Source organism: Epinephelus lanceolatus, chromosome 13, assembly GCF_041903045.1.
Source record: "Epinephelus lanceolatus isolate andai-2023 chromosome 13, ASM4190304v1, whole genome shotgun sequence".
NCBI classification, from domain to species: domain Eukaryota; kingdom Metazoa; phylum Chordata; class Actinopteri; order Perciformes; family Serranidae; genus Epinephelus; species Epinephelus lanceolatus.
Genome location: NC_135746.1, coordinates 13146068 through 13164441, shown reverse-complemented (window position 1 = coordinate 13164441; position 18374 = coordinate 13146068). Strand labels below are relative to the sequence as shown.

The 18374-nt window shown below is 42.1% G+C and overlaps 1 protein-coding gene across 1 annotated transcript in view; it reads right to left on the bottom strand.

The window, feature by feature from the left end:
• The window catches only part of ppp1r14c (protein phosphatase 1, regulatory (inhibitor) subunit 14C), a 37986-nt gene extending 24716 nt beyond the window's left edge, over positions 1–13270 (bottom strand). Inside the window, exon 1 of the mRNA XM_033649456.2 lies at positions 12910–13270. Coding sequence (XP_033505347.1) covers positions 12910–13146 — 237 coding nt within the window. The 5' untranslated portion in view covers positions 13147–13270. The remainder of the gene's footprint in view (positions 1–12909) is intronic.
• Between the last annotated feature and the right edge of the window lie 5104 nt (positions 13271–18374).

Here is an 18374-nt window from a genome sequence, read left to right as displayed (position 1 = left end):
GAACAAACACACTGTAACCTTGCGCCCAGTTTCACTTTTGAGATATTTGACACCTTTCTGCTGTTTATAACTGTTTCACAGCTGGTCGCTAAAAGGCCGCCTTGTCAACACCTCTGATTTGTTTAGCAGCAGATTCATGCGTCTGCAGGTGCTATGAGAAATGTGTCAACACGTGCTCGGACACTAAGCGAGCATCTATTTTTGTCCGTGCAATGTCAATGGCAGCGAGATAAACGTGCGCGCTCCCAAGCACAGAAAACAAAACACAACAATGACCTTCCCCGCCAGATCCATAAACACATCAGGGTCACCCATTTAAACAAACATCCAATTGACTGTCTAAATCTCCCAGTGGGTGGATCTGTCAGCACGGCTGTAATTAAATTAAGGGTGGCCATTCTGGATCTGAGTTTATAACGCGTGTATGTATTTGTCCTTTCTCTTTTTCTGTTTAATTCCCACACTTTCCCCTCGCTCCCCTCTCTTTTTGTAAAATTTTGACCTTCAGCTGAGTATAAATGGACTCAGAGCTGTCAAAATAATGAGGTAATCAAGCTTAGCGCTCACTTCCTGTCATCAGTCAGACTGAGATATGTTCAACTGATCACTGACTTGAATCACATCCATCAGCTGTCAGAGGTGATGGATTCACATATTAATAGGCTAATAAAAGGGAAATAATGAAGACAACCTTGATATATACCTCAAGTATATATCATACAATATTAGCTGCATACATGGATATCTGCATTATGTGTATCCAGTAAACTTAAAGGAATACTTCACCCCTCAAATGACACATCAATTACTCAGCCTGTGTTAGATTGAATTTGTAAAGAAAACCTTTTTTTCACATGCAGAAGAATGAACGAAGAATCCGAAAATAGAGAAATTCTTGATGAATTCAAGTCATAGGGGGCAAAACTATATCAAAACATCTGTTTACAAACTTTCACACACCTCTTGCAGTGTTATCCAAGTCCCATTTATCCAGTCAAACGTTCAGTACCTCCCAAACAGACAGCCCTTTCCAACAGGAAGCTTAACGGACAGTGAAACTTACCTATGCTCTCTTCAATGCCAGACTCAACTGACAAAAACAGTAATTTTACCTCACTGAACACAGGAGCTGCTGGTCCACTGTTGCCTCGATCAGTTAGTTAGTTTGTAGTATTGTGTGACTTTGGCATCTTAAATAGTTAGTTCAGATTCACACGTCACATGATAACACAAACAAACCAACACATTGAGGCAGTGGTAGACCGAAAGCTCCTGTATCCAGCAAGGTAAAATTACTGGTTTTGTCAATGGAGTCTGGTTATGAGGAGAACACAGGTAAGTTTCACCTTCTGTTCAGTTACCTGTTGAAAAGGACTGTCTGTTTGGGATGTACTGAGCATACTACTGGATAAATGAGACTTGGGTTATACTGCATGAGTTGTGTGAGAGCTTGTAAACAGATGTTTTGATATAGTTTTGCTGTCGTTAAACATGGACCCCTATGATTTCAATTCCTCAAGACTTTTCTGCGTTTTTGGATTCCTCGTTCACCATGGAAGTATATGAGAAAATTCAACATGACACAGGTTCAATAATTGATATACAAATGGTCATTTGGAGGGTAAAGTTATCCTTTAATGGTAACACAATGCCTGTGAGTGTCAATACCCGTGTGTTTAGCCCCTCTGTGCTATTCCTAAATCTATTGAACGTTGCTAATGACTTGGCTTGAATTGCACTGTTTACTCTTCCTCTGCTGCCCAATGAGGTTCACATGATACACGGCCGCCTCCTCCCCAGCAAGAACAACATGAAAGACAAGCAAAAGGGAATGTTATTGACAAGGTCACAGCGCCTGGATGTCAGTGCTGATATCAGCAAGAAAACCCACATTCCTTTGTCCAAGGCACACACACAGACATACACATACACTAACACCGCCTTGAGACAGTCCTCCTACACATTAACATTAACATTAACCAACCCCCCATATTGTGGTGATGATCCAGAAAGAAAGAGAGCAGCAGACATAAGAGGTAGAATTATACGGGAGAAGATGCTCCATCTCTGAGTTCCTCTTGCTCCATTTGGTCCCAATATGTACACTGACCTATGTGTGTATGTGTGTGTGTTTGTGTGTGTTACAACTGAGCTCGTGCTCATCCATTCATGGAAAAGTACCCCTGACCGCTCGCCACCCCATATCTGCCAAAGAGCAGCGGAATATCATCAACCCAAAAAAGCATGTAGGGCCTCAATTACCCACATCCATATAAACCCATTGACACACACACACACACAAGGCCTGAGGGGCAGAGCGCTGTATGTCGGCAGTGTCTGTGCCCACACACATGAATAAGCTTCACTGAGTGGGGCTCTACTGATGCAGAGCCACGAAAAAAAGTAGGGCATCACCGAGTCTCTCTACCCTCATTCTGCTGCATGCACCCCAACAGCACACACACGAAACTGCAGAGTCAGATTTACTGCTCTATCAGTTCCTGTTATTCTCTCCCACACACACACACACACACACACATACTGACTAAAAGTCTGTTTCTCAACAAGCTCCATTGATTATGCTGAGGCGCTCGCAGACGGACATCACCGCACTGACACATTCTGCCTTTTACTATCACCTGGACTTGACCTCAGCATTTATCTGCACTCCAGACTGTCACAGTGGGCTACTGAGCGAGGGGGTGAACTAGTGTTTTTTTGTAGACAAAGACAAAGAAGGTATGCAAAGGATGGAGAAATGTGGAGTATAACCCGTGGAATAACAAATAGGAAAACCTACATAACTGACCCTTCACTAAGTCCCGCCTGGCCAGTCATAGCGTAGCATCGGGCCGGCTCAGTGGATTTGGAGCTAAATGTTGTGTCTGGGGCACTTTGTGTATTAATGATACTCGTTACCTAGAGAGGTTGGATAAAGATATACGTTTCTTCCCTGTTCCAAAACCAAAATCAAACCCTGAAAAGTGTAGGGTTAGCTATCTAGCTAGCTACTGAAGATATAGCCTACAGGGCTTAGCAAATGTAAAGACAAATGACTTTCTTTTTTCTTTTAGATTGATTTTAACTTCAAGATGAAATCAAGATTAGAACTGAAACAAGTTTACAATTAATTACAGGCTAATTTTAAACAAAAATACCAAAGATTGTTTGTTCTTGATTCTCAAGTGTGAGGATCTGCTGCTTCCCTTTGTCTGGCATAACAACAAAACAAATATCTTTGGATTTTGGACTGTTGGTTGGGCAATTTCATGACATCCCCTTCAGCTGAATGATCTTTGTTTCAGCACGTTGCACGTTTTTCTTACATTATTTAGACCAAACTTACTTCATACTTCACCTATTTCAACAGAACATACTTTAACTAATCGATGAAGTGTAATATGAGATTGTTTGTAACCAACTAGACGCCGTATTGCTTTGTGTCAAAACGAACAAGCTTGCATTATGTCACCACCCAGCCAACATTTGTATGTAGGTCCCATGTAGGTAGTAAATGGGCTGAAAAATGGGCCCCTAATGGGACTACCCTTGGGCTCCATTTTGACCCCATGCCAATTGCCCACATGGGCGAGTTTACCCAAGCTAGTGCTCCCTGGGTACCAAGAAGGTAAGGGTCCAAAACGGGCATCTAATCTGGGGCCCACTTGGATATCCCACTCATGTGAGCAAATGGCATGTGGTCAATATGGAATCCGAGGACAATCCCATTGGGGGCCCATTTTACAGCGCACTTACGACCTACATGGGACCCACATACAGATGTTGGGTGGGTAGCCGGAGCATTTATTGGTCTGGTTCAGGGCAGTGCATACTGGTAGTTGTAGGTTTTGAGGAAAAGTGAGCGCAACAGCACTTTATCTCTGGTTCTTTTGGTCCTTTATGAAAACTGCATCTTTACAGCAGTGAAATACTTCTTTAATTAATGACTAACGAATACTGAAAACCATCTGCCCTTATCAAGATAAAGCCGATTCACTGCTATTTTACACCAGTCATGGATAGCAGCAAAATTGCTATTTCTTTATGCAGAAGTGTTGCTGATTATCATTATAATAATTATAATTTGAGTTGTGTGTGCACTCATCTAAGCAGCTGACTTGATCTGCAGCGATACCACAACATGCTGGAACAAAGTGACAACGTTTTTTTACACAAAGACAGACAATTTATGTTTGAATAATTTACACCAAGGCAGGATTAATTATTAATTTGTTGTAGATAGCGTTCACAGAGTTTATAAAGTTACCCCTGAACTCAGCAACTCACACAACAGTGTGATTTTTAAGGCCGTCTGAGGACTTCTTGTTCAGCCTGTTATTATATGATTTAACGTGTTTATCGTCCAAAAATGGTCTTTTTCATAAATGTAGTGTAATGATGTAACCGGTTGAAACAGACAGTGTCAAACATTTTCTGCTTGCAAAGTAAACTTGTGGTCAAACCACCTCTGTACCACATAAAATTTGTGGGCCACAACACAACCAGTGAGGAGAAGGTCTGAGTGTAAAGCATCTAAAGGGTGAAAACGCTGCAGCACCTGGATTATACTGTAATGTAATTACAAACAGTAGCTTTGTCAGACAACCACATGGCAGAAAATGAAATGGAGAGAATAAGCTGCTGTAGTTTTAGGTCTGCACTGTATTAAGAGCTGTGCTGGGAGCGCTCAGGGTCCTTGGCTTTTCTGTCCTCCTCTCTGTTCTCTCCTCTTTCTCCTCTCTCCTCTCTGTCCTTTGAACAACAGAATGAACAGAGGCAACACATCCCAGGAGAGCAGAGGGGAATCCATCTCTGACAGAACTCACCTTCTGTTATCCTCTCACCCAGAGAAACAGAGGAGTGAGGAGGGAGACGAGAGGCTCGAGGCAAATTAAAACCAATGTTGGACAAAAATATTTTAGTGAAAGACAGTAAGACAGAGGGAGAGACAGAGAGAGAGAGAGGAAAACAGCCTACAACTGTAATAAAACCTGCTGGCCTCTATTTGTTTTCTTGCAGGGAGTTATATGAGAAAATTGATACCACTCTTATGTTTGTGTGTTAAGTATGTAGCTTGAGCCAGCTGATGGTTAGCTTAGCTTGGCATTAAGACTGGAAACAAGGTGGAAATAGCCTGGCTCTGTCCAAAGGTAACAAAATCTGCCCACTAGACCCTCTAAAGCTCACTTATTAACAAGTGTATTTTTCAATGTTTAATCTGTATAAAAACAGAAGAGAAACCTTACAGCTAGCTTGCACTGTTCATAGCTTCCTATTTACCATGTTTTTATGCTGAAAAGGAAGCTAGGCCTACATTGTTTTGTTTTTAAACTGCATGTCCTGTTTTTGTTGATATGTTCAAAGAAGTCTTTTGAACTGTATGACCTGTTTTTTTGTTTTGTATTGGTTTGTTTTTTTTGTTTGTTTTTTTGTGCATTGTCGTATTTTAGGTAGCCTTGTGTAACATCTTGGCCAAGGGACTACAGATGAAAAATAGCCTTTTGGCTAATGCTGGCATTTTTATACCATGCCCATTTATTGATTTGCACAGTCCCTTCTTAATTAAATTAAACTAAATCTACGAAAAACTGTTAGCTTAGCTTAGCATCGAGACTGGAAACAAGGGGGAAACAGTTAGCCTGGCTCTGTCTAAACATAACAAAATCTGCCTGAGAGAGCATCACTCTTAAGCTCTGATGAGTTTTATGTCTACTCTGGTACAAAAACAGAAGAGAAAGCTTCAGCTAATGTTTACTGTTTTTAGCCCTTTATTTATTATATGTTCATACACTAAATAGGAAGCTAAGCTTACATCTTGGAGACAGGTGGCTTTGTTTTGCATGAAGACTGGAAACAAGGACACAAGTAAACTGGCAGTGTCTGAACGTAACAAAATGTGCTAAGGAGAACCTCTAAAGCCTACTTATTTACAAGTTTTATCACATTTGTTTTATACTTAATAGGAAGCTAGGTCTACATCTATGACACAGTTAGCTTAAATTGGGGTTTGTCCAGAGTAACAAAATCTGTCTCAGAACTGGAAAACATACTTATTTACAAGTTGTATCTCAGATGAGAAAGCTTCAGCTAATCTGCTTCTGTTTGTAGCTTCATATTTACCAAATGTTTGCACACTAAATATGAAGCTAGGCCTACATATAGGGAGCAGTCAGCTCAACTTAGCTAAGCTTAGCATAGCAAGTGGAAACGGGGACATTTTTAGCCTGGCTCTTTTAACAATTTGGGGTTTTTTTTTGTATAAATACTGTGCTTATTAGTGAGCTTCAGACGTTCTGGGAGATTTTGATGCCCTTTGATGGATCCATGGATAGCTGTTACCCCCTGTTTCCAGACTTTATGCGAAGCTAAGCTAACTGGCAGCTAGTTGTAGCTTCATATTTAGCTCAGGCATGAAAATGGTATTAATTTTCTCATCTAAAGGCATGGTCACACATGAGAGATTGCAGGCAAGAAATAGTCGTGCTGAATGTGGGCGGTGCCTGATGTGAAGGACACGGAAAGCTACCTTGCTAGCTAATATTAGCTATCCGTCTAATACTCGCTGCCAGCTAGGCAGCATCTTTCATGTGGGGCATTTTGTATTTTTTAATGGACAATGTCAACAGTATCGGCTGATAAAACATGGCAACCATCAATGTTTCCACCACACAAGTTCACAAAAGTTGAACTCCACATGATGCAAATTTGCTTTGCCACCAGAAGCAAATGTTTTACTTGCCCCTCTGTTCGCATTGAATGGAAGTTAATGGGAAGCAAATGTTCGCCAGTGTTAATTTTGTGCATGTGTGACTGTTCCCTAACTCTGAGCAACAGATAAGCATATCAGACAAATTGTGTTAGAATCTTTGCTTGTCCTGAGTTTGTTAACCTCGACCCCAGATGTATTTTGGACAGGACAAATTGGTAACAGAGAGTCTCACCTGCCTGTTATTGAAAACAAAATTCAATTTCATCTGCATTAACTCTTTTTGCACTCCATTACCTTAAGCATCAGCACACAGCCACCACCCCCACACTAACACTCTGTGATGCTCTCTAGTATCAGGTTTTCTTATGAAACTGATACAGAGGCTGACCTTTGAGCCAGACCAGCACTGCCAAATCAGCAGTCTCTCCCTCTCTCTATCACACATACACAGTCGATGCATAAAAATACACCTGTGTCTATCTTAGGTCTGAACATGGAGGTGTTAACAGGCATTAAGGGAGTGTGACTTCCTGTTTACAGTCATGTGGCCAAACATCATCAGCAAAGCAGTAAAAGTCCACCTGCTCAAACACTGTCATCATGTAGCTATTCATGGACGAATGGACAGATGAAAGTAAGCCTTAACAATGCACTACCGTGACAACGTGTCACAATAATGAAGTAGTGGTTTCATTACCTTCTGTCCTCTGAAATACTGCCAGCTTTCATGTCTTTCTACCACCAGTCCGCACTGTGCTTACTGCAGCAGCCAGCATGATATCAGAGCGGCAACAACGCCGGAGAGCCAGGGGATTATCATGTGATATTATCCCATTTGCTGTGTGAAAGACATAATATGAGGAGGTGTCATGCTGCTGGGAATATCTGCACTGAAATCTGGATTGAAGTCAGGGAGAAAGGGACGTCTGCAGACAAGAGAGTGGAGTCTTTACACGGCAAAGATAAAACAGCGAAATAAAAGATTGATTTCTATCCAGAAGTCACAGCAGAGACCACCTGAATGCCAGGAAAAAATGTTAGCATTGTACGTTTCTGCAAACTGAGGATATGTGACATTTGTATTATATTGTTATGTAGCGGATGCGTTGAACCTTTACTTTTCTTTACATTTCAGTAGCGCTGTGGTTAATGTGTGGTTAGGTTTAGGCATTAAATCCACTTGGTTATGGTTAGGCGCACAATCACAGACAGAGACACCGTCAATGTCTCGCAAAAAAACTGTCAGCAGGAAACGCAGCGGTGTCTCAGTAAAAAACAACTGCTTTTTGTGGCACTATCCCGGGAGGAATCAGCGATTTCTCTGTAAAAAGCAACCACTTTTTGTGGCACTATGCCAACAGGAAATGCAGCGATGTCTCAAGAAAAACCACTGCCTTTTGTGGCACTATCCAGACAGGAAACACAACAATGTCTCGGTAAAAAACAACCTCTTTTAATCGCTCTATCCACACAGGAAATGCTGCGGTGTCTCAGTAACATTAAACGCTTTTCATGGCACTATCCTGGCAGGAAACACAGCAATGCCTCAAGAAAAACAACTGCTTTTTGTGGCACTATCACAGTAGAAAATGCAGCGATGTCTCAGTACAAAACATTCGCTTTTTGTGGCACTATCATGGCAGTAAATGCAGCAGTGTCTCAGTAACAAGTGGTTTTTGTGGCACCATCCAGGCAGGAAATGCAGCAATGTCTCAGTACAAAACAACCACTTTTCGTGGCACTATCATGGCAGGAAACACAGCAATGTCTCAGTACAAAACAACTGGTTTTCCTGGCACTATCACGGCAGGAAATGCAACTGTCTTGGTAAAAAAGAACTACTTTTCATGGCACTATCCGGGCTGGAAATGCAGCGATGTCTCAAGAATAACAACTGCTTTTTGTGGCACTATCATGGCATGAAACACAGCGATGTCTCAGTACAAAACAACCGCTTTTCGTGGCACTGTCATGGCAGGAAACGCAGCAATGTCTCAGTACAAAACAACCACTTTTCGTGGCACTATCATGGCAGGAAACGCAGCGATGTCTCAGTACAAAACAACCGGTTTTCCTGGCACTATCACGGCAGGAAATGCAACTGTCTTGGTAAAAAAGAACTACTTTTCATGGCACTATCCGGGCTGGAAATGCAGCGATGTCTCAAGAATAACAACTGCTTTTTGTGGCACTATCTTGGCGTGAAACACAGCGATGTCTCAGTACAAAACAACCACTTTTCGTGGCACTATCATGGCAGGAAATGCAGCAGTGTCCCAGTTAAAACAACCAGAAAGAACAAAAATAGTTTGAGGATCGCACACAGATATGTCCATCAGCAGATAAAAAGCCTTTCAAGCATTTTTAAGGACAAAGCGCTTTCAGCCATCCGGCCTTCATCAGTGTGAGTTACAAGACTAGCAGTGCATGCACTGATTTAACAGCTGCAGTGGAGTCTGCAGATCAGCTGTGTTCAATAAACAATCACCTGCAGACCAGGTGAGTCTGCAGATCAGCTGTGTTCAATCAACAATCACCGATACAGACCCTAGAGTGGCATGTAAGATGGTACATGCTTCACACAATATATTGAAAACAAAAGACAATGAACAGACAATCCAATATCACATTCATATGTGCTGAGTTAAAAAACATGTCTATCAACAACTCCAACTGTTACTGAAAACATCAGGTAGTTGATTAAATATATAACAGTTGATCATAATTTGGACATACTAAGGTTCCCAACATAGACTCCATGTAACCCGTTTGGGAAACTCTAAATGTCAGATGTAATTTGTATTCATATTTATAGATGTAAGGTTCCTCAGAAAAACCAATCTTCGAAAAATCTATCAGAATTTCCTAAAAAAGATTTAATTTTTTCAATTTCTTTTAATGACATGGGTGGAGAGAAACATGGAGGCAAGTTTGTGTCAACTGTTACAAAAACGGGCACATATTGAAATCCTCGTTCATGCCAGATGGAAAAAGAGTTTTTAGTTTGTGGATCCAGGCACATTCGCGTTGTTACAGTCTTTTTTCCTGGTCGCCACCTCTGCGGTTCAACACCACCTTCTCAATGCCGATACATTTGAGATCTTTAACCCTGTGTCCATGTTCACAGAAGTGGCGTGCTACAGGGGATGTCATGTCGGCCCGTTTAATGCTGCTTCTATGTTCATTCAGTCTGATTTTTAATTTGTGGGCTGTCTGACCTATATAGCATTTCCTACATGGGCAAAACAGTAAGTAAATGACATGAGATGTGTTACAGGTAATGAGAGATCTAATGTTATACTCCTTTCCAGTATGCAGATCGTGGAATTTGTCAGTTTTTACCATATTGTCGCACGAAGTGCAAGATCTACAAGGAAAACTACCACAAATAAATGATTTAAGTCTAGCAGGACAAGAATCAGCCTTCACTATACGGTCTCTCAAACTAGTGGATCTTTTGTAGGTGAATAGAGGTGGGTATTGAAACGTGTTATTTAGCACTCTGTCAGATGATAAAATGTGCCAGTGTTTCAAGACAGTAGATTTGATCACAGAGCTGAAAGGGTTGTATGTAAGGATGTAATTTGTAGAATGTACTTTGTTTTGCTTGTTTGTCTTGGTAAATAGTGTTTTCCTTTCAGTTTTGCTTACAGTCTCCAACGCTGAGTGAAGGCATGATTTGGGATAGCCTTTCTGTCTGAACCTGTGGAGCATGTTTTCACTTTGACAGTTGAACTCCTCCAGTTAAAACAACCGCCTTTTGTGGCGCTATCCAGGCAGGAAACGCAGTGGTGTCTTAGTAACAACAACTGCTTTTCGTGGCACTGTCACAGCAGGAAATGCAGCAATGACTGTGTACAAAACAACCACTATTTGTGGCACATAGCATCTGATTGCTAAAAAACACCCATGATTGGCAGCTAAAAAGTCACTGGAAACAGCAATGACTCGCTGAAAAACAACTGGTCTTGTTGTTTGTTGGTCTCAAACTGTGAGCTGCAGTGGTCTGCAGTTTGGCAGGCATTTCACCCAGGTGTTACACTATCCACCAAACCCTCCATCTCCTGATGAAAAAGTCAGCTCATCTATGAAATGTTTAAGTCTAACATATTCATGCTTTGCAGAAACGTACCATGCCAACATTTTCCTCTGGCGATGGGCTGACAGAGACAGACTGCACACACTGTGATTTGCCAAAGTGTTTTTGACTATGGAGCTTTACGTGCATTTGCGTTAAACAAATCACAGTCTAACATCCATTGGAAGAGAAAGGCAAATGCTGCATGACCGAGATGTGACTCTCTGAGGTGTACGCTGGGGTCAGTGCACTCCAGCCCTCATTGAAACATCAAACACATGAGTCGATCCGCGTGGGGGGGGGGGGCATCATATGACTTGTAGATCAAGAGCACCTGCTGACGGCAGACTGACACACAGCTAAGAGCTCATCCGGCTTTGAAATGTAAACCAGTCCACGCTCAGACGGGGCTATGCAGTGCTTCTCAACTTAAGTGAGAACCACAGCAGGACCATAAAGGGAGGAGGAAGCTTGCAAACAAGATGACAGCCGTAAAAACACAGCAGCTTAGGGTTATAGATGGCTCTGACAAGATTGCATGTACGCAAACAGTGTGTTTGCCTTCAGTGTGGGGAGGAAACATTTGCATTGCAATGCTCTGTCAGCAGACAAACCACTGACACAGACAATGATGCTTTGATGTTGACATTCAGCGTCCTGCTGTGATTTGAGCAGGTGTTCCCTTCTGCACATGCGCACACAACGCAATCAATCTCAGTGACAGTCAGGGATGCAGAACAAACCAATAACCACATGTGCACCTTCATATTTAAATAAAACATCCCCTCACTGTATCCTGATTTCAGTCTGATTGCATGTGTGCAGCAGGCACGTGTAGATGCACGCTCACACCGCCTGTTTCATCTCTGATTGGCTGCATGAGGTGACAGACTAACTGTATGCCTGCGGTGCATGTGTGTGCGTGTGTGTGCATATGTGCGCGCTTGTGCAAGACCCTCTGTTGCGAGGAAGGGGGTCAGAGCCAGAGGAGGTGATTGGCTGGTGAGGAGAGTCACAGCATCAGCACATCCTTAACCCACTGCCCTTCTTTTCTCTCCTCCAGTCCACCCCCCCATTAACTTGACTCTGGCAGCATACTGTAGGGGCACACACACACACATGCACTTACACGTCACCTATAGAATCTCTCTGTCTCTGCACCCCCATCTCTTTCTCCCCACACGCACTCAGACCTGCACGCACACAAATCCCCACTGCGCCTCCCCCCTTTAAATGTTAAAGAATGCGACTTGTGAACGTGAGAGTGCAGAGTAATGAGGCTGTCAATATCGTCTGGCGACAGATCATCCCTCGAAAGGTGAAGAGGGTTTAAAAGGTCAGAAATGTGGCTCGCGAAACGACCGAGGAATTAATTCCAACGCACACAGCAAACAGGGACACTGAAATCATGGCCTCTGAGGGTGCCTTTTGCTCTCGATGACTACCCGATTTGGAAATGAGCATCATCGACAGGGGATGAAATGATACCAGGATGCAGTTTCTTAATCTTAAATTGCTAGAATCGGAAAACAGAATCCAGAAAGACCGAGGTGCGTAAAAGGCGCAACCGTGCGGTTTCTCCCTTCTCAATCTGGACTTCTTTGAACCAGCCATCCCTTTTTATTTCTCCCTCAGCGACACAGACGATCAGAGAGGAGACAATAAATGGAGCCAAAGTCAACCACATCATGAAACCAGACAGCTTTTGTGTCGCTTAGACAGACAGCCCTGCTATTCTCGCCTCAGCAGGTATCAGTGTTGCGGAGGACAAAGAGACACCAATGAACCCAAAGACACAGGATGGTTAATGGAGGGTGTTAGGGGCTCGATGTAAATGTGGGTGCACTGTTCTGAGAGGATCGGAGCATCGACACAGGGGCTGAGCTGCAGCTCTGGCTGATGCAGATAGTCGGTATTCATCATTTAATTCTATTAAGTGAGTCTAAATTTGATAAAAGGTTTGTTTTCAGCCATAAAGCCATTAAAATGATAGAGCATGTATTAATGGGCAGCCTTTCTGTGTGTCATTCCGTCCACCTGTCTCCATAAATGTCCATATGTTTATGAAGGTGTCGGTTCCAAGTGCGCGCACTGACCGTCTGTGATTTAATGCCCCACTCACCTCGCAGTCATACAACTCGCTGAGCTGCTCGATGATCCACTCCTCCAGCACGAGTCTTTTCCGCAGCTCTTTCCTGTCGTACTTGACCGTCACTTTGCCCTGTTTCTTCTGCACCGGGTCGTCCGAGCCGGTGATGGGGCCGGAGCCCACGCAGCCGACTCCGGGCGCACCTTGGAAGAAGACGCGGCTGCCGGCGGTGGGCAGCGGGGCGCTCGTCTCGGTGCTGGCGGCCGACATTGCAGGGGGGAAAAAAAGCGAAAGGGTTTGTTGTTTGAGAAATAAAATGTATGAATGAGCGGGGGCTGCTGTGCTGAGGGGGAGACTGCGAGCTGCACAGCAGACAGGAGAGCGGTGAGGAGCTTTTAAACAGCTGCTATTTAAAGCGCAGCGCCGGAGACAGCCGAAGAGGCGGAGCGTGCGCTGCAAGAAGTGAGCATCCGAGGAGCGTGTCTGGGGTTAAAATTAAAATCTGTGTTTTCATTACAAAGGAGAAGATTACCAGTTGCCAAGTCTATGTTTCATACGGGGACTTTGATGTAATAATTGTAAAACACAGCAGCACGTGATCAATCCACCATTCCTCAAATTGGCACAGTATTGATGGAAGCTCTGCTGTGATTTCAACTGGAGACACTTAACTCTAAAAGATGTCATTTCAGGTTCTGACGCTTGTTTAAAAAGTAAAAACGTCTTTAAAGAGCTACCGATGTGATAAAAACACATCTTAAAGTTGGTATTTTTTGCAGTGGGCCAGCCAAATTCCCTCAATGGCGCTCGTCTGTGCACCAGCACGAGCAGATGCTGGACAGCTTCAGCAGAGGGTTTTCCCCACTTCTGGCCGAGCTCTCCTGCCACCTTGTGTCAGTATTTATCTACCGAACTACATCTACTGAGTATATTTATGTTTGTGTGATTCATATATGTGTGTAGGAGAGTATGATGTGCACCTGACACTGGATCACCAGCATGTTTTCAAGTCAGACAATTCTGGACCCAAAGATTTCAGCCTGACGCAGGAGGAGAAGTCTTTGCGCCATCTGTTGGTCATGTGAGAATTTTTAGATTTTCATCTCATGAATACTGTATGGAAATCAGCAGCATGAGCCTGATCACATGTACACAGTATTTACATACTGTGTACATGGCAAAACATCATGCTGTTCAGTGACTGTGCACTTCTGTTCACATCACATTTTTTGGCTTATATAAAGTAAAATAATCCAAGTATAAAGTCCTACGATGCACACCTGGTCCTGCAGTTTTCATATACATACATACATGTATATATTTATCTATTTATTTATTATGTCATTAAGTTGCAGCCTTAAGCTAAAATTGTTTAAATATATATATATTTTTTTGCCTTCATCAAACTGCACTCAGTACCCCCAAAATGACAAAGCAAAAATGGATTTTTATTTATTTTATTATTATTTATTTATAATGATGATAATAATGATGATTATTATGATGATGATTATTATTATTATTGTTATACATTTTTTAAGTCAAATTTGATTTTGGTTAGGGTGGTTCTGCCCATCAAATGAGACATTCAATCTTGACAAACAAAAATAATACAAACAGGGTAATAGAGATCTGTTCAAGAGGGGTACATCACCTCCCAATCTGCCAAAAAAACAATCAAAATAATACAATTAAATTTGAATAAATAAACACATTCAAATTAACAGTGATAATAATATATATAAAAAGGAAAAAAATGTATTTATTCCTTTTTATATTATTATTATTAATATTATTATTATTGTTATCATATTTATTTATTTATTTTTATCCACAAATTCAATGAAAAGGAAAATAGCAAAATGTCACATTGACATACAGTGCCCTCCAAAAGTATTGGAACAGTGAGTCCAATTCGTTTACTTTTGTTGTAGACTGAAAACATTTGGGTTTGACATCAAAAGATGAATATGGGTCAAGAGATCAACATTTCAGCTTTTATTTCCAGGTATTTACATCTGGATCTGATACACAACTTAGAAGATAGCATTATTTGTAATGGAACACAAAATTTTTAGGTGAGCAAAAGTATTGGAACATATAAACTTAAAATAGATTAAAGTGAATGAGACTTAATATTTAGTTGCAAATCCTTTGCTTTCAATAACTGCATCAAGCCTGTGACCCATTGACATCACCAAACTTTTGCATTCTTCTTTTGTGATGCTTTTCCAGGCTTTCACCGCAGCCTCTTTCAGTTGTTGTTTGTTTTGGGGGGTTACTCCCTTCAGTCTCCTCTTCAGCAGGTAAAATGCATGCTCTATTGGGTTTAAGTCTGGAGACTGACTTGGCCAGTCTAAAACCTTCCACTTCTTGCCCCTGATGAACTCCTTTGTTGTTTTGGCAGTGTGTTTTGGGTCGTTATCTTGCTGCATGATGAAGGATCTCCCAATCAGTTTGGTTGCATCTTTCTTTAAATTAGCAGACAAAATGTTTCTGTAGACTTCTGAGTTCATTTTGCTGCTGCCATCATGTGTTACATCATCAATGAAGATGAAAGCGCCCGTCCCAGAAGAAGCCATGCAAGCCCAAGCCATGACATTACCTCCACCGTGTTTCACAGATGAGCTTGTATGTTTGGGATCATGAGCAGATCCTTTCTTTCTCCAAACTTTCGCCTTTCCATCACTTTGGAAAAAGTTAATCTTTGTCTCATCAGTCCATAAAACTTTTTCCCAGAATTTTTGAGGCTCATCTCTGTACCTTTTGGCAAATTCCAGCCTGGCCTTCCTATTCTTCTTGCTAATGAGTGGTTTGCATCTTCTGGTGTAGCCTCTGTACCTTTGTTCATGAAGTCTTCTGCGAACAGTAGATTGTGATACCTTCACTCCTGCCCTCTGGAGGTTGTTGCTGATGTCACTAACAGTTGTTTTAGGGTCTTTCTTTACAGCTCTCACAATCTTTCTGTCATCAACTGCTGATGTTTTCCTTGGTCTACCTGTTCGACGTCTGTTGCTTAGTACACCAGTGGTTTCTTTCTTCTTCAGGACATTCCAAATGGTTGTACTGGCTATGGCCAATGTTTGTGCAATGGCTCTGATTGATTGTCCATCTTCTCTCAGATTCACAATTGCTTCTTTTTCACCCATAGACAGCTCTCTGGTTTTCATGTTGGTTCCACCTCTAAATGCAGTCTGCACAGGCAAAACCTATCGTACCCAATCTGAAACTGAGCTCAGACATCCAGTGCTATTTATTGTTTGAATAATCAATGTAAATGGGAGACACCTGGGCAACAAAACACACCTGTCAGTCACATGTTCCAATACTTTTGCTCTCATGAAAAATGGGTGGGTTCAAACAAAAGGTGCTATCTTCTAAGTTGTGTATCAGATCCAGATGTAAATACCTGGAAATGAAAGCTGAAATGTTGATCTCTTGTCCCATATTCATCTTTTGATGTCAAACCCAAATATTTTCAGTCTACAGCAAAAATAAAGGAATTGGCCTCACTGTTCCAATACTTTTGGAGGGCACTGTAAGTGTTCAGACCCTTTGCTGTCACACTAGAAATTTAGTTCAGGTGCCTTCTATTTCTCTTGATCATCTATGAGATGTGTCTACATTTTGATTGGCTCCTACCTGAGGTAAATTCAACTGATTGGTTGTGTTGGGGAAGCTACTTTTAAAAGCTTTGCAAGCTACCAGTTACTTAACAGTGAAAGAAGTTGAGCCACAGCAAAGCTATGCAAGAAATAAATCTGGTTTGGTGTCTGAAAGCTACTTAGAAAAAGTAGTTTGGACTGTTTTGTTTAAAAAAAGATTCAATTGATAAAGTACATGTGATATGAAATTCAAACAAACAAGTCACATGCCAACAGAGAATGCCACTCAACTGAGTTTATTGCAAAAATTGCTGACTTGACAGGTCATAGCTACACCAAAATAAAACCCACTCTTCATGGAAAAGTGCAGGAATGCCAGCTTTGGCTTTTTCGACAGTGTCCATCAGTCAGGCATCTGCCTTCAGAAGCTATATTCCACATTACACTAGGATTACCCAGTTAGCGAGGTATCATGCAACACCTTCTCTGAATAATTGTAGTGAAAAGAGGTTACATTACAGTAGCACTGGAAAAATAAGATTTAAAAACCTTCCCTTTTATGGCCCAAAATTGTAGTTTCAGAACCATGGCCGCAGATTTGGAGGTGCTGACGCTCATCCTAGCCTCCTCACATTTGGCTGCAAACTGCCCAGTGCATGCTGGAGGTGTGATGAAGCCAACAGAACCACATCATCTGCAAAAAGAGATGCAATTCCGAGGCCCCCCAAACCGGACCCCTTCCTCCCCTTGGCTGTGCCTCGAAATCCTGTCCATGAATATCACAAACAGAATCATAGACAAGGGGCAACCCTGGTGGAGGCCAACACCTACTGAGCACGTGTTTCACTTTGTGCCAAGTGCATGAACGCAGCTCTCACTTTGGTTATACAAGGACCGGATGGCTCGTAACAGCAACACCGGTACACCCTAGTCCCGCAGTACCCCCACAAGACTCCCTGAGGGACGTGGTCATAAGTCTTCTCTGAGTCCACAAAGCACCTGTAGACTGGATGGACATAAAGCTGCAACATAATGAATGAACACTGTATGTCACAGCAGACAGAGGTAGAGATTCTCACTTCAGGATAAAGTAGGCAAGGCAAGGCAAGGCAAGTTTATTTGTAGAGCACAATTCGTACACAAAGTAATTCAAAGTGCTTTACAGAACAAGAAAATGCATTAAAATCACAATATAAAATAAAAACATAAATAATCATTATAAAATGAACTTTAAAAGAGAAGAGTGCAGATAAGATCCTTTCAGTCATATGCACAGTGAAATGGAGCTGTTTTGAGCCTAGATTTGAACATTGTCAGAGTAGAGGCCTGTCTCACATCTTCAGAAAGACTGTTCCAGATTTTAGCTGCATAAAACTGGAATCCTGATTCCCCGTGTTTAGTCCTGACTCTGGGCACCAGCACGAGGCCGGTCCCTGAGGTCCTCAGAGTCCAAGATGGTTCATATGGCACTAACATGTCAGAGATGTACTTTGGTGCTAGGCCGTGGAGAGACTTGTACACAAGCAGGGCTGCTTTAAAGTCTATTCTCTCAGCCACAGGAAGCCAGTGTAGAGACCTGAGCACAGGACTAATGTGCTCGTACTTCCTGGTTCTGGTCAGGACCCGAGCAGCAGCATTCTGGATGTACTGCAGCTGTCTTACGGCCCGTTTGGAGAGGCCAGTGAGCAGGCCGTTACAGTAGTCTAACCTACTAGAGACAAATGCATGGATAAGTCTCTCCAAGTCAGGTTTAGACACTATACCTTTGATTTTGGCAATGTTTTTTAGATGGTAAAAAGCTGCTGATGTTATTGATTTGATGTGGCTGTTAAAGTTCAAGTCTGAGTCCATTATTACCCTGAGATTTCTAACCTGATTTGTAGGTTTTAGAGA